Below are 20,942 nucleotides of genomic sequence, written 5' to 3'. Positions count from 1 at the left end.
TGGATTCAGTTAACTCTAACATTCATAAAGTTAATCATAAACTTATGTCTGATCAAAGAATAATGATTTGCAGCCTTACCTGGAGACTCCTAAAACATTTCATGTGGCACAATTCACATGGTAATCACTTCCCAGATGGGAAGTGCATTCACGGGGCCAAGTTTCAGCTGTGCTCCTCCTCCCATTCCTCTCCTTCCCGGATTGGACCTGCACGAGCACTGCACCGTCGTTTCATGAGAAAGAGGGGGCTGGTCCGAGAGTTTCCTGATCCTCTCTGTCTAGCCTCGGTCTGACCGGACAGGCGAAAAACACTTCGGGATTTCCAGAACAAAAGCGACAACGGACGACACAGACCAGCTGAAGTGGCGTATCCACATACAGCCTTGGGAGAAATTCAAGCGGTGAGTTGTTGTTTCACGCGAACTGCTTTACTGTTTACATTCGTAAAGTTTTTAAAGCGTAGCCGAGACGGAATTAAAGCTCTCGAAGCTTGTTATTGGATCCCGAAAGCCACGCGATGGGTCAGGCGATTTTGTTTAGCGTCGCGTCGTGTTCACAATATTTGAAGCATTTGTTTTGAACGCGGAATGTGTTTAAATGGGACAACTGGAGTTTGTTTATGTGCGTTACTGAAGCGTGAGCGGATCCTGCGCCACGAATGGGCTTGTGTACAAACACTCTTTAGGCATAAACCCTTGTTAATTATAGAAGCATTCGGCTTATCATGGCCCTTACACCTGCTTACTGTTTGTTGGATGAATACATACTGTAGTGATCTCATCTCACGTCCTTCGACCTGCGTCAAAAGTTCCCCACATAAGCTGATTATAAGAGAGGCCATGGACAAACATCGGCCAATGACGCAATTTCCAACAAGTCTAACCAAGTTTATTTAACGTAAACTACGTTGTATTTCTGTTTCATAGAGAGCATGTATGATAGACCATTGTTTATGTTAATAAATATTAATACTTAAATATGTAATATAAAATAGTAAGGATTAACTATGAAAAAATAATTCTCACATAATTTATAAATTATTTTGGACCACATTAATATCAAGTATCTTACATTTCAGACTGAACTTGTGAATGTATTTGTAAAAAAGGTCATATTTCCAAAGTACACATGGTAACGCTGCTAAACAATGCGATGACAAAAGCTACTCTGACTTCAAGGGACTTTACGCTTAGTCGAGTCATTCCAAGTCATCATCTGATAAATGAGGTCACCACAGGCGGTCTGGAATTTATCCTGTCAAGTTCACCTCCAACTTGTTTTGTAGATGACTGGCCTGCTCGTTGCATGTTAGTAGTGGTAAATTGCCTAACATTGGCAAATCTTTTCCAAGCAGTATTGCCTAACTGTGCTCACGTAGACTACTGGCAAAATCGGTTTCTGTGGTTCGCAGTTCAGCTTTGTTTTGGGCTCATTAAAGTCATAGGATGCTGCTTAAACTTAAGGTACTGTGCCGTTCATTTATAAATTGGAGACCATAAGCAGTTAAGGTCAGGACAAACACTGAGAAATCATCTCGTCATGATTTGACGACCTTTTAAGAACAGGCCCATTATAAGTTAGTTGACCAACGTGTGCTCTGTAGACTTCGCTGTTTTGGGTAGGCTAGGCAAACTGCAAAACTGGCAAACAAACCAGCTTGACAAATTGCACTAACTTTTGTTACCTTTATTTAACCGAGACAGGCCCCTACTATCCTTTTGACCATCTGTTGGAAGGTTAAACGAACTTCTATATGGTTCTACGGGGTTAGGCAAACGGGGGAAGTGGAGCATTACGTGCGCTGGAAAGGGGCAAGGGAGCTGTGAAGGGCAGGGCCCCCATCTCTCTTTTGCCCAAGTCTGCCAAAGTGGGGGTTGGGTGTGCATTGGTGTAGAGTATACGACGGGCTTTAATAAAAGGCTAATGTGTGGAAGAGAACGGCAGGGGGAAGGGGGTGACATCTGTCCTTCTTTCAACTTTAGAGAGGAAAGTCAATGGCTGGACGGTAGACTTGACCGTAAAGTTCCAGTTTAATGACTTTTAGGGAGTTTGATGAACGGCGTTCCTTGAAACTCAGTCTCTGGATGGGTATCAATAATGACAGATTTCCGGAGGTTAAGTTGGCTGCATCTTGCAAATGATTTGAACAATTCTGTTGTAGATTTGACCAACCAAAGACTGACCAGAACCCCACCCATTAACCCCCTCCCCAAAGCATCATCCTAGCACCCATCAGCCAACAACAGCTCACCACCCCCCAGCATTCCAACCTCTTCACCCCTCACAAATCTGGCTTACAAACAACAAGCAGGATTTTAACAGTTCACAAAAATTAACTGTTCAAAAAATGCCATGGTGGGTAGAGCAGATGCCCTACTCTGCTGTGTGATGGTGCTTATGAAGGCAACTGCAGCTTCTAATCTGGCCATGAGTGTAAAAAGTCACAATTTGGGCCTTGATTGACTTTCATTCATCCATAAAGTGCTGCGCTGGTCAGCTTTTACTAGTTTTACACACACCCCAAACCACAAAAACAACCAATTCGAATGACTACAAATCCAGATTGTACTGGTATGTGTTGTAATATACACTTTATTATTTTCCATTGTACATTTGGATGGTTTGATAATTACCAAAACAAATTTATTATGAGAGCAATCTTACTCTGCCAATAAACGTATTTGTTTTTTATGCTGTACTTATCATTAGGAATATTTTGGAAGGTTTTTTTTTTTTTTTTTTTTTTTTTTTTAAATGCTTTCTAAGGTCCTGTTTCCACCTGGTATTAAGATGCGTTTTGGTCAATCGGATCACAAGTGGACGAGGGAGACACATTCCCGTTTACACCTGGTGTTTTAATCAGTCTCTTTTGTCCACTTTCAACCACTTCTGTCCTGATTTCTTCGAGGGGAGGGTCTATGGGTGGGAAAATGTATGGGCTTTTTCAGATCTTTTGCGCTGTTCGAAAGCAATCTGGTCGAATGTGTTTTCGACTACCTCTGGAAGTGGTCAAAAGTAGACAAGCTCAAAACGTTTTACACCCCGTTTACAACTGTATTTAGCATCGTCCACTTGTGATCCAATCGACCAAAACGCATCTTAATACCAGGTGGAAACAGGGCCTAAATTGTATTCCTTGTTATTTGACTCAGTTTTTTTTTTGTGTTATTCTTTCAGTCTGTGGCAATAGAGGTGTGACATCTCTGATGGCGACGCACACTGACCATGACTTGAAAGTTATCTCTCCGAGAGGGGTGGCAGCAAAAAGACAAGACGGAAACCTCAACAGTCCACGGCTGCAAAAATCAGCATACCACATTTCCGACGGAAACCTCACCAGTCCACGGCCACAAAAATCAACACACCACAATTTCGACGGAAAGGAACACGCAAGCCCCTCTAATCGTAGACCAAGAGAGAGCAATGGCAGCTCTGCAGTAAGCTTCAGCACTAATAATAACGCTGTAGTATGTCTTCCTTTGGTATCTGAAGGACTGAAGCTAGTGTGGACCCAGTCCGATCAAACACGTGAGCTGGATAGTGTCCCTCAACTTGTTCAGGCCTTCAACACCTTCCCCTATCCAACATCTCAAGAGGTCAGCACTCTTGCCCGTGTCTGTGCTCTTCCCTTAGATAAAGTCAAAGTGTGGTTCATGGTGCAACGCATCAAGTATGGAATCAGCTGGGCATCGGAGGACATTGAAGAGACACGGCTCAAGCTGGCTAGGCCAGGGCAAACAAGTGAGACTGAACACAAAGAGAGCACTATGAAGAGGAAAAACGAAATTGAAGATTTTATAAAAACTGAAGACCATGTAGAAGATCTAGCACAAAGTCCACAAGTGCCTCGCAAAAGACATAAAACTGAAAGCACAGAACCAGCAAAGCTCTCTCCTGCTCCCTCACGTTTCCGTTCATCTCTCCCTCCTCCTCAGGATTCGTACTACTACCGACAACCAGTAGAAATGCCAGAAACACCTCAAGCAGCTACCCCACCTACTTCTACAGAGTCTCCTGTTGGATCTGAGCAGCCACGGCATGGCCGCTACAAAAAGTCCAAAGCCCAGTTAACTGCACTGCGTAAGAGTTTTCTGCAGGAGAACTGGCCTGATGAGACAGAGCTCCAGCGCTTACAAGAGGAGACTGGCCTAACTCGTAATGAGATTCGAAAATGGTTTAGTGACAGCCGCTACCAGCTGCGAAATGGTAGGGGATTGACAATGTCATTACCCACTTCTCAAGGAGAAAAAAATGAACCCAACTGTAGTCTATCATCTCAGTCTCAGGAGGTTCAGCCTCTTCCTCTCACCACTAAAAAGCAAACTACACCGCATGCTGACAACGAAGGCAAAGAACAGACCAGGCAAAGAACGGGATCACGAAAGAATCGGTCGAAGGGCTCTCAATTTTTCCAGCTTTTCCTGTCTAACACTCTTGAGGCATTTGAAGACGGAGCATTAGGAGCAGACGAGGAGAAATGTTCAGAGGAAAGTGAGATACAGAATAATGATGAAGTTGGAAGCGAACAGGAAAGTGAGGGACATTGTGTGACGCCTCCGGAGCCAGCTGCACCCACTTCCTCCTCTTCTTCCCCATCCATCACCCCTTCTAAAAAACACTCAGCCAGGTCTTCAAAGTCTGCACGCTCTGTCAAAGCAAATGCTTTGAATAACTCCCTAAACTCCTTGGACATCTCTTCACCTACTTCAGTATTAACAGTGGCTGGACGACCAAGGAAAACAAAGGAACAACTGGCCATCCTAAAGGAATACTTCCAGAAATGCCCATGGCCAAAGAGCAATTTATACACACAGCTAGTGGAACTGACATCTTTGCCTCGTGCTGACATTATCCAGTGGTTTGGGGACACGCGTTATGCTGTAAAAAATGGCCATGTACGCTGGGTGCATGCTGACGTACGTGAACAAGTGCTTGCCGAGATAGCATTGTTACAAAGTGGAGCAGCTGCTGCCGATGCCAGTGGAACCCCAGGAAGTGAAGGCAACAGGAAACGTAAGTCACAAGGGAACTGCACAACAAAAACACAGAAGTCTGCCACGGATTCTGTAGACATCAGTCCGTTAGAGCTGTATTATCAACAGACGGGACCGTTGCAAGAGAAAGACCTTGACCATCTCTGCCGTAAGTCAAAAATGAGTTACCAACAGGTGCGAGACTGGTTTGCGTCTAAAGACAATACAACACTGGACCCAGAGCTCACTATTATTGATTAATATAAAGAAGAAAACTGTTTGTGCTCATGTCTGTTAATCTGCTGTGAGTCCTGTAATTTAGCAAGACCCCAGTATAAAATCACTTCATGCAATGCCCTCTTTTCCACTGTGTTAAAAAACAGCAATGTGAAATATTTTCTTCAACAGCCACTACACCATTTGTTACTTATCCGGCAGGCAGTATTGAAAATGCAAAACTGTAATGTATTTTTGGTCTTTACCGACTATTTGACTACATTCATTACCAAGTATTACCCTTGTTATGTTATGGTATGGGGGGAGGGGGGGGGATTCATCTGTACACTGGCTGTTCCTCCACTTCTTATGTTTGTGTTGTTGGTATTATTGTTAGTAATCTTTTAGAGCCTTAACTGCTGCTTCTTAGAACTGATATGATGCTCAAACTGTTTATTTTTCCAGGAACTTTGGTTTGGTTATCTATTAGGTACTGTAGTTTAGATGTTTGGGCCAGAAATGTTAGCAATGTGAGAGTATGTTTTTGTAAAAGTTTTTGTTTAATTCATTGAAGATCCATATGGCACTGTATATTGATTCCCTCTCAAACGATATAAACCTTAAGTTTACAATATATTTTTTTTTTTTTCCCCTTCTAATGAGCTAACATTCCGCACTTAGAGGTTTATGGATCCATCTCTCTAATCATGCTACTTCATTGTGAATAAACATTTCATTTGAATACATCCCTCCTCCACTGCAGATTTGTTCAGTACCCAATGAAAAGACAACAAAAGCCATGGCTTTTGTAAAATCTTGTGCCTTATTGTCTGTAAATAAATTTGTTTCAGGGAGGCAAAATAAAACATGACCAATTGTTTAACTCACTGCTGCTTTCTGTCCAATTATCTTATTAACATTATCAAAGATATCTCATCAAATGTGGTAATTAGAGTTTTTTCATTACATAGAATTATTGTGAATAATTTGCAGTTCAAGCCATTTCATACCCCATTTGCCTAATTCAAATGTGATATAATTACCACCAGAGTTGTCAAAAGTACTGATTTCGGTACCAACAAAGACTATAGAATAACACAAGTATTGTTTTGAATGGGAGAAAGTGCAACGTGCAATATGGCGGAATAAGTCCTGCCTTCTAAATAAGAGCCAATCGTCAATTGGTAAAGTCATCGCGTCACTGCAGCGGCCGTTAAAAGCTCCGGTTCCTATAGAAACAGTCAGATGCGCACTTAGGACTGCGTATTAGCTTGATCCAGCCTGAAAAATAACATTTTTTTGTCATGATTCGAGCGTTTAGAAACAAAATTTATGAGACCGTTGTTTCATTGGTTGATTTCAAATATGAAATTTAATCGAAAGCTTGGCGAACAGCTTTGGAGAATTTAATGTTTCCCCATTTAAAGAGATAGGAGCTGCACTTGCATGCCCGAGAGCTGTTTCAACTAAGGGACTTTGGTACTGAAAGTACTGAAATTTTAAAAATGTGACGCTTTGAGCGCTACGTGAGCGGATACGTCTGTGATTGGCTTCAATAATCAATGCTTCAAAAACATTGTAAATAGTCATCTATGACACTCTTCACCTAGCGCTTACACAGATACACATGGGAGCGTTTGAAAGCAGTCATCTATCACGGACCAGGGGTGCGTTTCCCAAAAGCATCGTTAGTCAACTATGGTCGTAAGTCCCATTGATCTCTATTGGTAATGACAGAACTTGCGACCATAGTTCACTTTGGGAAACGCACCCCAGTCCAGGGTTGCCAGGTTTTCACAACAAAACCTGCCCAATTGCTGCTCAAAACTAGCCCAACTGTGTTTCAGGGGGGTCCCCAGGTAAAAATGGTGTTCCGGCGGGTAAAATCCGCATTTTTGGCAGGGTTCCCCTGGTAAAATTCGTATTTCAGCGGCTAAATATCATGTTATTTGTGGTCGCTTCAACCCGCGGACATGAAAAACAACTCGCAGCAACAATGTTAAAGTAGCCCAATTCCACGGGAAAACCGTGGACTTAGCAACACTGCCCCAGTCCGCTGATAGTCCACCTGCTTTCAAACGCTCCCGCTTTCAAATTCAAACACTTCTGTGTGCTTTCAAATGCTCCCGTGCGTTGATCATTGTAGCCAATCACAGACATATCCGATGAGCGCGTCAACACAATGGCCAATCAGAGGTGTTTACGAATCCGCTCAACAGTGCTCAAAGTGTCACATTTTTAAAATTTCAGTACCGAAGTTGGTACTTTTGACAACTCTAGTTGTAATTATATCACATTTGAATTAGGCAAATGGGGTATGAAATGGCTTGAACTGCAAATTATTCACAATATCTGGAGTAGAACTATATTTAGTATAAAAACTAAGGTTTAAATTAGATCAGTATTTCACTTATCAACACAGACACACAAGTGTTGGTTATGTGTGCTAGAAGCTCAGATCTTTTGTACATTTGTAGGATCATGTCTACGTTTTGTTATCAAACTCCATCTATAAAAAAGGGACCACAATACAGCTGATATTTATAAGTATACAATAAATCAATAATGCTGGAGAGTTCTTGAAGACATTCCTCTTTCTCGTTCCTATCATATTGTAGCTTTTGTGCGTTTCGCTTTCTGTTATAATACACTGGTAAAAATGCACTTCATATATTTCTGACATCCTTTATTTTAACTGAGCCAAGCTTACAAAAATGTTGAGATGTTTTTGATTTTCGCATGTCTTTTAATTGCAATTCCAATTCTATTGGGAAATGAAAGCAAGTTACATTTTGTCTATATGTACCATTTCAATTCAGCAATAGCCTCATTCAACAAATGAGAAAATTTGTGAAACTGAATGGCCAAAGTACATTAAAAACATTTATGTCTTATATTGCTTTTATCTGTGCTATCTCCACTGATATGATGCAAAGGATCTCACTCATCTGTCGGGTGATGTAGGTACATTAGTGATAAAGTAGCTTTCTAATGACCTGTATTATCTACAAATGCTTATTGGTTATGGCCGTGGAGACTGGAGTGTATGTCTAGCCAGAAGATGGAACTGAAAGTTGTTTGGGGTTGTATGTTGGGACCTAAAAATTATGAGAAGTAAAGATGAACAGTGCAATTGCCTAGTGTGATAACTTTCAATTTGGGGCATTCAAAATAATGTTTAGTCTTGGTAAATGCATAAAACGTTACCTTGTTGGAGTGTGAACTGAGCTGGGTGTCCCTTTAAGATAAAAAGAGAACATACGCATACAATGAGTCTAAACAGTAGTGGATACTTTATGAACTCAAATAATGATATCTGACAGATATGATTAACAATGTCACTATTTCATCACTTACTAAAACCATGTTCATGTACTGAATTCACACTTGACATAGAGATGGACGACCCTGGGGGTGTCTAGAACAAATGAGACGCAAAACAGTCACACAATGATTGCTTATTTTGCTTATCTCGATAACTGACTATAATAAACTAAATAAACGATACACTAGAATATATTAGAGGCGATAACTCACTGTCATGCCGAGTCTGGAATGTCTAAACCTCTCCAAAGTGTCACCCGAACTTGCAAGACAATCAGAATTGGATTGTATTATTTCAGGGAAGGCAAATCTACTGTATAAAAATAACTGAGATGATAGAATGCAATGTACCTGACAGCTCTAGAGCGAGGTGTGACTGGAAATGTAATGGGAAATGAAATGTGATAAGAACAAAATATAAAGAGCTTTACAGTGTTTATAAGAGGTGAGGTTTCAAGCTACGAAACTTGCTACCTGGTGATGTGACAGCCACAGGAAGAATCATTCTTGGAGTTCCTCTATATATGGAAAGAATATATGTTAAATGTTTATATTATGTTATATTAGGGTCATTGACGAATAAGGTTTTTAAATGTGTAAAAAACATAATATATAGATATAATTCATTTTGAAGTTTTATTAAGTGTTAACAATGAGATTATGTGTTTTTTATAATCAGTTAACACTGCGTTTGTCATTTTTTTACAAGAAAAGTCATTCAGTTTAACCAAAATTTCGGTTTTGCCGAATGACACTTTTGGTTATACCAAATGCTGATATTTTCAAACAATGCTAACAGACTGATATCTAGCTAGCTAGCTAGCAAAAGGACAATCAAACATTTTATATTTAGTACAAGTTTTTAAAATATTACAACATTTTCCATGTTTTATTAGCGGTTGTACCGAATGACCTGATGTTTCGGGACATGCGTATGAGCAAGTGAAATTTTTCAAATAGTTAAAGAGAGTTAGTTACTTTGCTTCATGACCATGTGGTCCTTTGGAGGTGTCTGAATGATGTCACATCCTGTCACATGATATTAACCGCATGACTTAATCCGAAATGGTCCCTTTATATTGGTTACTCCGAATGACATCAATGAAATTCATTTTTCCGGACATTCTTTCTCATAACAAAGCAACGACTTCTACACGTAATTTTAATACCATTTTGCACTATGTTGATATATTATGTTATAAAATCATGCCAGAATAAAAAATATATACATTTATTACATTTTAAGCTGTTTTAATCACAAATGAAATGGCTGTTTTGGCCTTTGGACGGTTAAACCAAATGACCTTTTGACACTTCAAAATCTTTAAAATACCTTTATATGTAGCAAAATATAATTAAAACGTTTTGGATTGAATAAAAGCGATCTAGTTGTACTACCTTACATACTTTGGATGTCATATCTTTGTTTTTTTTATTATTAAGGCCAAAACAAATGACCCTTCACGTCACTGACCCACTATATTATGGCACACAGATAATTATCTGTACTTACCCATTAATCGGAAACCTCCCTGGAGAAGTCTGTGGAGAAGAAAAAAATAATCACATCTGAAGAGAACGGAAGTTAGAAGGCAAGTGAGGGACATGCAATAAGAAACTCTTACCCTCCTCTGAGAAAGCGGCTTCTTTAGTTCTTCGTTCTCTTGTTTCAGCTCAGAGACTTGCCTTAAACAAAGCACAAGTAACTAAACAGTCTCATTTTAGGTGCCACTGAATACATCTCAAATCTAAGCCTCAAATTACCACCTGTGGCACTCATCACGAACTTCTTTCAGCTTTCGTTCCAGTTCCACAGTCCTGCTTCTTAAGAAAGCGAAGACTCGCTCCTTCTGCCTTTTCTGAAAAATAGCAATCTGAAACAGACACATTTTCTTAATTTATAAAATGGCAGAATTGTGTTTGCTTAGGACTTGATGTCACTGTGAGATGATGATTTCGTGTACCAGAGTTCACAGCAAATGTTTGTTTGTTTTTTAGCCTTCCAAATGCAGTCGAATATGAATGAATTGGGACAAATAGATATATTTGACAAGGAGAAAATGACTAAGACCTGTGTAATACGTTCCAGACGAGCCTGAATGAGTTTCTCTGGATCTCTGAAAAACATCTTTTCCTGAGGCTTCATCTTCACAAAATGAAAAGAATATGTAAGAAACACAGAGGTTGGAAGGAATGGGTGATAAATATTGTTTGTATAAGTAACTTAAGTTAATCCTTTTCTCTAACTAATAATAATGCTTTTAACCATAGTGACAAATAATAATAAATATTTTCATTTTTATTCTAAGCTATTTAAGACAACTCCATCTGCTTTAATCTTCTTTTTAGTCAAACAATTTGAAAAAAATCTGCACAATACCACTATTTTCTTCAGTTTTTCACTACTTGAGAGGTTGGCAGTTTTAACAAAATGGCTTCTTAGCATGTAGGTCAACTTATATGTCACATATAACTAGTTGTTGTGTTGTATGAAATGAACCACAGTCAACATCAACCAAACTCACTCCCAAAATTCCACTGTGACTTTAAAGTTTAATGTTGTCACTCTCTTTAATAACCAAAGGTGTATGAACAGAAATGTATTTATCACTCCAAACAAGTCTGAACACCAAGTCCATCTCCAAAGTGAGCCATGGGACCCTCAGGGTGGGCTGGTAAGTTTGAGGGTTGGCCAGATCCACCCAGGCCCCACTGTGAAAAAGTGCCGGATGTGTGAATGTGCCATCAGGTTTCTCTCAGTTAGGGTTGGACTCACCTGATCAGATATTTGTAGGTAGTTACAGTTGGCATGACAAACTCGGCACTGCCCTTTAGAAGAACACATTACACTTTCTTAATGATTCAGCTTATCTTTGCAAATAATAAATAAAATCACAACACACAAAAAATTAGTGAAATTAGTGTATTTCTGACTCACTTGTATTTACGCAGTTCTCACAAAATATATGGCCACAGCTTGACACTATGAATTTTTTCCCTTCTCTCACAAAACAGTTGTTACAGTGAAACCAGTTCATTTCACCACTCTAAAACACGACCACCTAAAAAAATAAATAACATTAACGGATGATACCATTAACGGAAGAGATGTAACGTCGTATTACTAAATACGTTTTATGCCAATCATGTTGTATGTAGCAAAATGCCTAATGCGTTAAAAAGCATTTGTCATAGTATAAACAATTTTAATCGTAATAATTCACCAGAAGTTGGTAAAGTAACGTAGTAAATTTATCTCGAGGCAAGCTGGCGTCGAGTGAGCGTAGGCGTCGTCACGTCACTGAATGGCGCGAAAAAACTCCTGAGGAAAACTACAGTAGGCCACTTAAAGTCAAAGTTGTCCTAAGAAGGTTTTAGGACAACTTTAATGAAAGGTTTTAATCCATTTCAAATGTTGACTACTGTATTTCGGCGCCATCTCTTGGCCAGTTTAGTGAAGTTAGAAAACGTGGTTTTAAAACAAAGTCTTTGCTATTAGTGCGAATGCTCAAAAGGCTGTCATTAATTCATACTCCCCATGTTCATCACAACAAAAGGAGAAGCAGAGTGTCACTTGTTTTCAGAAGCTGGATTGAAAAAGTATTCTGGATTTTCAATATTTTCAGTTAAGTATTTTTTTTTTTCCTGTCACAATTATTCATTCACACTAAAAACAGATGTTTGAAGGCAGCTATAAAATAAAATATAATTTTTGTAGAAGTGTCCACAATCCAATATTCACTAGGGTGAAGTGGGCTATCATTAAGTAAAATGGGCCAAAAAAAGGTGGTAGCATCATATCTCTTTAAATTTTTACAGCCAATCACAATAACTGATCTTGCATTGTTGCTTTGTTGACATGTAACAAGTTTTGACTGGTCTGAGTTTTTTTTTGAGGGGGGCAGGGCAGTTTCACATGAAGCTTGTCAGAGATATTGTAAGGTAAGTGAGCCTGACGTAGTAAATTTCATTCATCACTAATAAGGGTACTAAAGCAATTACTATAAGTAAGCTTACCAACAAAGCAAAGGTTTATGAACAATGTGTTGACATGCTCTTCCAAATAAAAAAAAGTTTTATTAAAAAAAAACCAAAATTTGATTTTTGTGAAAAAGGTGATTTTAGTTAGAAATGGCTGGTTAAGCTAAAATGGGCTGCGCACACACACACACACACTTTTACACAGAAATTGAGGGTGAAAATAGGTTTATAGGCCTAGATATGTATCCATACAAAATCTTAGTCCTTTATATATATATATATAAAAAAAAAAAAAAAGCATTGCAGACAGTATGGCAGGAGGACAAGCAAATAAAGGAAACCGAGACAAGAAGAGAAGGGGAAAGAAAGGAAGATTTAGTACAGTACAATGTGAAGACCTGTAGCTATAGGAAATGTTAAGGTGTTTTTTTTTTTTGGTCAAAGACATTAATCATTAAAACATTTGACAAGCATACACACACACACACACACACACACACACAACACCAATGCACAGACACACCTATACAACACGATCAGTTCATTTTTAATCTTTTTTTTTTTTTTTTTTTTTTTTTTTTTTAAATGAAATACTCATTCAACCTTAATGAAATAAATTTATAGTGTTGTTGCTATGGCACACTAAAGACAATAGTGTCAATTTACTGTTAAAAACAATGATTTCAGCCAAAATTACCTGTTTTGTTCTTTAAGTTGGCCCATTTTAACTGTACAGTTGGCCCATTTTACCTGAATGTTGTGCTGTGGCTCAAGAAGTGACCTGCTGATACTCTAACCCTCATAATTTTGAAACAACTATACTTTATCACATTTAAAAAAAAAAAAAAAAAAAAAACCCAACAAACACACTCTAGAGACCCATGCTAATTTATAAAAATATCATTAGATCTTATGCATAGCTTATTTGATGGTATTATAAGTCATACCAAAACATGGCCCATTTTATCTGACTTCACCCTACAGATAATAAAGAGCAGTATCCACTTTATAATAGTTTATTTCTCTCAAGAAACAAGTTGAACAGGCACAGGTAGAGAGCTCCACCGTTAGGACGTCCAAAAACAACTCCAGTGGTTTGGAGGCACCCATCTTTGGAAACAATTAAACATGAAATAGAAGTCACATAATGGAAAATGAATAATAATAATAATAATAATAATAATAATAATAAATAATAATAACAACAACAACAACCAACAAAGATAGCAAACCTTGTCAAATCCATAAGGCATGATCCAGCAGTCCTTAGTTTTCAATAACAACAAGAGGCCCAAGCACAGAAGTTGAAGTAAAGGAATCTGTAGATCATGCAGTCAGTTTATATCCAGTAAAACTCAAATACTCAAAATGATTCTTCACATGAACTCCTGAAATGGGGCCTACATTATTTATTTATTTATTTATTTATTTATTTTTTTGCGCCGTATGGAAGCATCATTCAATCATGGTTTGTATTTTAAGCAAAAATGGGGAACATTCACCTGCTGTTATTTCTCTTTTCTTTCTTCCTTGACAGCTAGTGTCACAGCAACTGCAGAGAGAACTCTGGGATGGATCATCAATCAACAACCATCTGCAAAAAGAAAAAGAGCCTACACTTGTTCTTGTTTTTAAAGCCTATTTTTCCACATAAAAACGGTTCTTCTAAGAACCATTCATTGAAAGGTTCTTTGGGGAACCCAAAATTGTTCTACGATAAACATTTTAAAGAAAGTATATCATACCGTGAGCTGTTCCTGTCATATTGACAAGCCTTTTTGCTACCGTCCAGGCCTCTTGGGTCCCATGCCACAAGCGTGCAATGGAGGTAGACCTAAGGATGGTGCAAAAGAAATCAGACAAACACGCCAGACACAAACACGCCAGACACAAACACGCCAGACACAAACACGCCAGACACAAACACGCCAGACACAAACACGCCAGACACAAACACGCCAGACACAAACACGCCAGACACAAACACGCCAGACACAAACACGCCAGACACAAACACGCCAGACACAAACACGCCAGACACAAACACGCCAGACACAAACACGCCAGACACAAACACGCCAGACACAAACACGCCAGACACAAACACGCCAGACACAAACACGCCAGACACAAACACGCCAGACACAAACACGCCAGACACAAACACGCCAGACACAAACACGCCAGACACAAACACGCCAGACACAAACACGCCAGACACAAACACGCCAGACACAAACACGCCAGACACAAACACGCCAGACACAAACACGCCAGACACAAACACGCCAGACACAAACACGCCAGACACAAACACGCCAGACACAAACACGCCAGACACAAACACGCCAGACACAAACACGCCAGACACAAACACGCCAGACACAAACACGCCAGACACAAACACGCCAGACACAAACACGCCAGACACAAACACGCCAGACACAAACACGCCAGACACAAACACGCCAGACACAAACACGCCAGACACAAACACGCCAGACACAAACACGCCAGACTCAAACACGCCAGACTCAAACACGCCAGACTCAAACACGCCAGACTTGCATCCTGTCCGATGGCAAACTTGAAAGCTTGAAGACTTAGCCTGATCTCTGACAACTGGTTTCTTGGCAGAAACCTGGAGTTTGTCTTTTTGCTGTCTACCAGACACCTTTATATTAATAAAAAAAAAACAAAAAACACAGGAATCAATTTTAAAAGGTAGTAAGACCAAGAACTGTGCTAATCACTCCACTGCTGTGGAATTAGAAAACATTTAATGGCTCCAGAAAGAGCACACCTTGTCTTCACACATACCCCTTATTGGTAATGAGTGGGTAAATATGAGAATCTAGACCCAATTCTGGTGTTGTGGAGGCCACACATTCATCTAGGAGCAGTATTAATGGCTGATGGGTCTTCTGGTCAACTGAAGCAGCAATTGGGATTGTTGTGCCTAGTGAGAATGTTGTGGTAGTGGCCACACCACTGAAGTCATCTACAATTAGAAAATTAGTCATGAGATCATTGTATATTCAAGAAGAAAGTCAAGAATGTTTCATTACAAGCTTATACACACCCTTCATGAGAGCCATACGAAAGGTCAGATCTCCCTGACCATGTATATGAAACAGCAGTGGATCATACAGAGGCGGCGCCCAGTCTTCTGGCCTGAGAAAAAGACAGCAGTTTTGATCTTCATTAATCATAGAAGGTCTTCAAGCAGCAATAAGACCGAAATGGAGCATGAGGTCTTGAATAAATGAATGGAAAAAGCCATCACCTTTCATATTTACAGGCCACAGGGTAATAAATCGGTTTTGCTTTTGACAACGTTGTAGAAGTGATCTCAGTCTCATATACGAGCTCATCGATTGTCACCTATGAAGGGGAAGAGATTGAGAAGAGACTAATGAGTAGATTTTATTGCAATTTCAATACATCACAACCTTTGTCATTCACACCACTGCTGAAGCCAATATGTACAAGAGTGTTACTTTTCTCAGCACTGCAAAGATACCCCAATCACAGCAATCTTTGTGTCCCACACAGAGTTGTCAAAAGTATAGATTTTGGTACCAAGTCGGGACTGAAATTTTAAAATGTGACGCTTTGAGAGCTGTTCGTAAACACCTCTGATTGGCCAGTGTGTTGACGCACTCAAACGCTCCCGCTTTCAAATTCAAACGCTGCCGTGCGTTGATCATTGTAGCCAATCACAGACATATCCGATGAGCGCGTCAACACAATGGCCAGTCAGAGGGGTTTACGAAACCCCTCAACAGCACTCAAAGCGTCACATTTTTAAAATTTCAGTACTGACGTCGGTGCTTTTTCCATGTACAGATGTCTCCAAAGAGATTTTAAGATTTGAATGTGGATCAATGAGTTCCCTATCAAGACAGCAAGTACAAGTTTTTCAAGTTATTAACTAACGGCCCAGCAAATTTTACTTTCAGTAACACAAGGAAATCAAATAGCAAATCAGTTATTTACTATTGAAGAACAATAAGAGTCTTTACTGAACTTACCAGCCTCCGAATATCACAGGCCCCAAACTCAGCATAGAAGACGGCCTCGGACCCTTGAGGTTTTACAGAAACCTGGGTTGGAGGACAGCTACCCAGGCGGAGAAGGGACGGATCCACTTGAGAGTTTGCTTCGGCCCATCGCACAGACACAGAGTTTTTGCCACAGTCCACAGTAATTGCTGGAGGGGAATGAATTTGGAGATGGCCTTAGAATCAGTGTGTAAATAATTCAGCAAAAGTGTGCAATGCTTGGTGTTAAAATGCTCCATCTGCTACAAGCCGCATATTACCTGCTTGTGCCACTAAGAAAACAGCCAGACTTAAAAACGCAACAAGCATCAAAAAGGAAGGCATTTTGACAACATGCTGTTGCATACTTCCAGGAAATACTTATGCACTTTGATTGATAGCTAACCTAATTGAAGGATTCCCATCTGAAATGCATTGTTCGGATGAGATTAATGAACATCAGCTGCTAATGTTCTGGTTCTGGTCAAGTGGGTTAGTTTTATGCTGATGGCATTCATCTCGGTTGTGAATTATACGAATGCCAGGTAAAGGGTTTTTGCAACATGCAAATTTAATTAGAACCAATCCACTGGCATTTTGACACTTCTGGCACAGTTTGCAAAAACAAAAACTCTTTAGCACTAGTCTTTGCGTCCAAATGTAATTGTTCCCAGGCAGTAGCCTATTACAGCAGGTTGCAAAAACATACTGTTTTTTACTAGCTCAGACTCTGATAGTGATCAGATAATCCAAGGGGCCGTTTACATGATGCTGTTTTAACTAAAAACTGAAAACTTTTTATGTATTTTGGCCGTTTGTTTACACGACAACAGCGTTTATGGGGCCTGAAAATGGAAACCTTTTGTTTTTGGAAACAATACCGTTATCGTCTCCATGTAAACTACAAAAATGTGAATTTGTGAAAACGGTGATGTCATGCGCATTACGTGTTCAGTCTACAGGTGTGTAATGATTTTTTGTAAAGTGGCATCACCAACTACTGGCTTAATACAGCGTTTATGACCTTTTCTGCAAATCTGTGTTAGTCAGTACACAAAAAAAAGCAAAGGTTTTTGTACATTTTTAGTACATTGTTATGTAAACAGTTTTTTTAAAAGAGTTTTAACATTTCCTTAATGCATGTCATAACCTGCTCCCTTAGCTGGGAGTAATCAGAGGGAAATATTGAGATATTATGAGCCATTTATGAAGACAAATTGATGCACCACTTTCTTTATTTTAGTCAAAGAGATCACAGCAGGGACAAAGTTTCAGAAAATAGACTCAAAAGATGGTTCACAGTCTTTTAATGAACAACATCAAGATGTATAAAATTTGAAGCAGTCAAAAAAAAAAAAATCTAATGATTTCTTTGGCTGCTCCTAATGACTCCTTCAGATCATGAATAAAGAACCTAAAGAAAAGACAGAAAAAAGTTAGTCCACTGTACACAAGTTATTCATTCAGCACAAGAATATCATGTCTGGTGTGGTGTTTACTCTGTACATTAACTCAGCCTGAGAAAAACCACTGAGAAAACCAACCACTGCAATACGCATAATCCAAAATACTACCATAGGACAGTATTAAACATTTCTAAGAACATAATTACAAACCTTCCTCTGAGATGAAGGATGGCATGTCAGAGTAAAATCATGCTGAATCTTCAGTGATTCTCAAAGGCCCTAACACAGACTTTAGTACCAGTCCTTGAGGTGCTGTAATCCCAACACAATGCATGTTAACTTAAACCCATTTGCAATATTTATCATCAGTTATTCTGCATTATGCTTTTGATTTACCGGAATCCGTGTCCCTCTTTCCACGACCTCCACATGTTGAATCACAGCACTGACAAAGAGAACTCTGGAAAGGGTCATCCAAAAGCTCCCATCTGTCAATGAAGGATTATAAGATATTTTCCCATAAATCACATCAGCATGCAGGAATTTAAAGGGTTAGTTCACCCAAAAATGAAAATTCTGTCATTAATTACTCACCCTCATGTCGTTCCACACCCGTAAGACCTTCGTTCATCTTCAGAACACAAATTAAGATATTTTTAATGAAATCCGAGAGCTATATGACTCCTCCATAGACAGCAATATAATCAACACTTACAAGGTCCAGAAAGGTACTAAAGACATCGTTAAAACAGTCGACATGACTGCAGTGGTTCAACCTTAATGTTATGAAGTGACGAGAATACTATTTGTACACAGAAACAACAACTTTATTCAACAATATCTGTCATTATCCATACGCAGGTGACGCAGTAAGCACAGTGCAGCGCTTCCGTGTTTACGTCCAAACGCTGACTCGGTATTGGCCAAAGCGGATCACGTGAGCATGCGTGTGATGCTGACGCAGGAGCCAGACAATCATGAGTCTGACGTAGAACCTGGAAGCGCTGGACGTAAACAACACATGAGAATGACACAGAAGAGAAGATATTGTTGAGTAAAGTCATTATTTTTGTTTTGTTTTTGAGCACAAAAAGTATTCTCGTCGCTTCATAACATTAAGGTTGAACCACTGCAGTCATGTCGACTGTTTTAACGATGTCTTTAGTACCTTTCTGGACCTTGAAAGTCCAGATTTCATCAAAAATATCTTAATTTGTGTTCTGAAGATGAACGAAGGTCTTGAAACGACATGAGGGTTAGTAATAAATGACAGAAATTTTATTTTTGGGTGAACTAACCCTTTAAGTACAAATCAACTGTATACACTTACTCTCCTGTGGCTTTATTATAATTGCAGGCCTTCTTCGCTTCGTTGAGGTTGTCAGGGTCCCATGCAATTAATTTGCAATGGATATAGACCTGCGGGGGTGAGGGTTATTAAACAGATGTTTAATAAGTTACTGCATTCCTATGAAGAGACTCCCTCACCTCTTGTCCCACGGCGAATCTGAATGCTTGAAGGTGAAGCAGGATCGAGGAGGAGTGAGTTCTTGGTAAAAACTTGGAGAAACTTTTCTTACCATCCACAAGACACCTATGATGGGTTCGCATTACGTCAGTTATAAAATATGGCCACTAAATGCAGCAAATAAGGAAGATCTAACTTTGGATATTTCAAATAATCACAAATATACACACCCTTTATTGGTGATGATTGGATACATAAGAGTATCCGGGTAGATTTCGAGGGTTGTAGAGGCTATGCATTCCTCTAGAAGCAACACCAGTGGCTGATGGGCCTGCTGGTTAACACCAGCCCAAATAGGTACAAAAGATCCCAGCGGAAAGACACTGGATTCTGCAGGGCCACTGAAATCATCTGGAGAGAAGATTATGAAAGGCGAGTTATTGTTAGAACGAGAATCCCAGACAATAGATCAAGATCTGCCTACGTACGATTGAGAATCGCCATGTGAAAAGCCAGTTCTCCATGACCTTGTATTGCACCAGTAGAAAGGCTCTGGAAGGCAGGAGTCCAACCCTTTGGCCTGAAGACAGAATCTAAATTATTGTACATCATAGATGGGAATGATTTGGGATTGAGTGTCCTGGTGAAGACCTGTAGTACCTAGTTGTGATGTTACCTGTTATTCACACATCTAACTGGATAGGTGAAAGAAGGAGGGTTGGGCTTTGGCAATGGCCTGTAGGTTAGCTTGTTCTCGTACACCAAGTATTTCCATGTGGCCTAATCAGAAGGGAAGGAAAAAAAAATGTTTTCCCACCACCATATTTTCAGGATTCTATGATTACCAAAATCAGAACATGAACTTACCGTCCGTCTAAACTCACACTCACTAAGTGGATAGTAAAAGTCTGCCTCTGCTCCTCCATTTGACGTGTTTAAGAACTGTGAAGGAAAACAGCTACCCAAGAAAAGTCGAGCAGGATTTCCAGTCATTGATTTGTCCAGTTTCCACTTAACATGAACAGACTGTTCCCCACATGTAACTTGGATATCTACAGGAATAGGAGAGAGGAAGTACTTTATTGTACGCCTCAAAGTTGAACAACTCTGGTATCTGTGTTTGGGACCTGCTCTCAAAGCAGGTTATTAGCAAGCAGACCATCTTGGACCAACAACAAACAAACTAATAATTATCTCCTGGTATTTAAAACATGGTGGTTGGTCATCCAGCTAATGATGCTCCAAAACACAACTACCAGCTAAATCTGACATCTTTTAGATGTTAAGAACTTATTATATTTTTCTTGTGCCATGATAAACATTACCAGGATTACTATCTTCGGACATCTCAAATGCTGTGGCAACTACAAAAACAAAAAAACATCGCCACAGGTAATTCATGATCAGACAGTGGACACCGAGTGAGGTGCAAACCAAACGCTGTCTGTGAGCAGCTGAATCCTGCTACTTCGTCAGTTATCAGTAATTTACAACAGCTGACACACCTGACAGGGGAGGAAACGAAAAAAGC

The 20,942-nt window shown here is 39.6% G+C and overlaps 3 protein-coding genes across 3 annotated transcripts; all 3 read right to left on the bottom strand.

The window, feature by feature from the left end:
- Window positions 1-5,172: 5,172 nt before the first annotated feature.
- On the bottom strand, window positions 5,173-12,012 carry LOC127523854 (RING finger protein 212B-like). The gene is made up of 13 exons (XM_051914990.1): window positions 11,738-12,012; window positions 11,452-11,575; window positions 11,290-11,342; window positions 10,585-10,659; window positions 10,281-10,387; window positions 10,139-10,199; window positions 10,027-10,055; window positions 8,988-9,031; window positions 8,865-8,889; window positions 8,727-8,775; window positions 8,547-8,607; window positions 8,397-8,427; window positions 5,173-8,287 (listed from the first exon to the last, which is right to left on the bottom strand). The coding sequence occupies exons 2-13, from the start codon at window positions 11,549-11,551 to the stop codon at window positions 8,212-8,214; spliced, it is 711 nt and encodes a 236-aa protein (XP_051770950.1). The 5' UTR covers window positions 11,552-11,575; window positions 11,738-12,012; the 3' UTR covers window positions 5,173-8,211.
- A 1,484-nt stretch (window positions 12,013-13,496) lies between these two features.
- zp3f.1 (zona pellucida glycoprotein 3f, tandem duplicate 1) lies at window positions 13,497-16,980 on the bottom strand. Its single transcript, XM_051914941.1, has 10 exons — window positions 16,819-16,980; window positions 16,529-16,707; window positions 15,781-15,878; window positions 15,577-15,668; window positions 15,315-15,495; window positions 15,063-15,168; window positions 14,240-14,328; window positions 13,997-14,088; window positions 13,727-13,813; window positions 13,497-13,604 (listed from the first exon to the last, which is right to left on the bottom strand). Exons 1-9 carry the CDS (start codon window positions 16,901-16,903, stop codon window positions 13,761-13,763), a joined length of 975 nt encoding a protein of 324 aa, XP_051770901.1. The 5' UTR covers window positions 16,904-16,980; the 3' UTR covers window positions 13,497-13,604; window positions 13,727-13,760.
- Window positions 16,981-17,827: 847 nt separating this feature from the next.
- Window positions 17,828-20,904, bottom strand: zp3f.2 (zona pellucida glycoprotein 3f, tandem duplicate 2). Its single transcript, XM_051869410.1, has 10 exons — window positions 20,737-20,904; window positions 20,279-20,463; window positions 20,088-20,191; window positions 19,900-19,991; window positions 19,642-19,822; window positions 19,432-19,537; window positions 19,274-19,362; window positions 18,340-18,431; window positions 18,154-18,255; window positions 17,828-17,951 (listed from the first exon to the last, which is right to left on the bottom strand). The coding sequence occupies exons 1-9, from the start codon at window positions 20,810-20,812 to the stop codon at window positions 18,191-18,193; spliced, it is 990 nt and encodes a 329-aa protein (XP_051725370.1). The 5' UTR covers window positions 20,813-20,904; the 3' UTR covers window positions 17,828-17,951; window positions 18,154-18,190.
- Between the last annotated feature and the right edge of the window lie 38 nt (window positions 20,905-20,942).

This window comes from Ctenopharyngodon idella, chromosome 2 (assembly GCF_019924925.1).
Source record: "Ctenopharyngodon idella isolate HZGC_01 chromosome 2, HZGC01, whole genome shotgun sequence".
NCBI classification, from domain to species: domain Eukaryota; kingdom Metazoa; phylum Chordata; class Actinopteri; order Cypriniformes; family Xenocyprididae; genus Ctenopharyngodon; species Ctenopharyngodon idella.
This window is presented reverse-complemented; position numbering and strand designations above follow the sequence as displayed.

Excerpts from the sequence above, each read along its gene's own strand:
- zp3f.1 (XM_051914941.1), bottom strand. The coding sequence starts at position 16,903 with ATGCAACAGCATGTTGTCAAAATGCCTTCCTTTTTGATGCTTGTTGCG. Across the intron at positions 14,089-14,239 it reads TATGACAGGAACAGCTCACG|ATGGTTGTTGATTGATGATC; the intron begins GTATGATATACT and ends TTCTTTTTGCAG. Across the intron at positions 13,814-13,996 it reads GAAAAGAGAAATAACAGCAG|ATTCCTTTACTTCAACTTCT; the intron begins GTGAATGTTCCC and ends CATGATCTACAG.
- zp3f.2 (XM_051869410.1), bottom strand. The coding sequence starts at position 20,812 with ATGAATTACCTGTGGCGATGTTTTTTTGTTTTTGTAGTTGCCACAGCA. Across the intron at positions 19,823-19,899 it reads TCACATGGCGATTCTCAATC|ATGATTTCAGTGGCCCTGCA; the intron begins GTACGTAGGCAG and ends TCTTCTCTCCAG. Across the intron at positions 18,256-18,339 it reads AAAGAGGGACACGGATTCCG|CACCTCAAGGACTGGTACTA; the intron begins GTAAATCAAAAG and ends TTGGGATTACAG.
- LOC127523854 (XM_051914990.1), bottom strand. The coding sequence starts at position 11,551 with ATGAACTGGTTTCACTGTAACAACTGTTTTGTGAGAGAAGGGAAAAAA. Across the intron at positions 10,660-11,289 it reads ACCTACAAATATCTGATCAG|ATGAAGCCTCAGGAAAAGAT; the intron begins GTGAGTCCAACC and ends CATTTTGTGAAG. Across the intron at positions 8,288-8,396 it reads TCAGTTCACACTCCAACAAG|GTCCCAACATACAACCCCAA; the intron begins GTAACGTTTTAT and ends CATAATTTTTAG.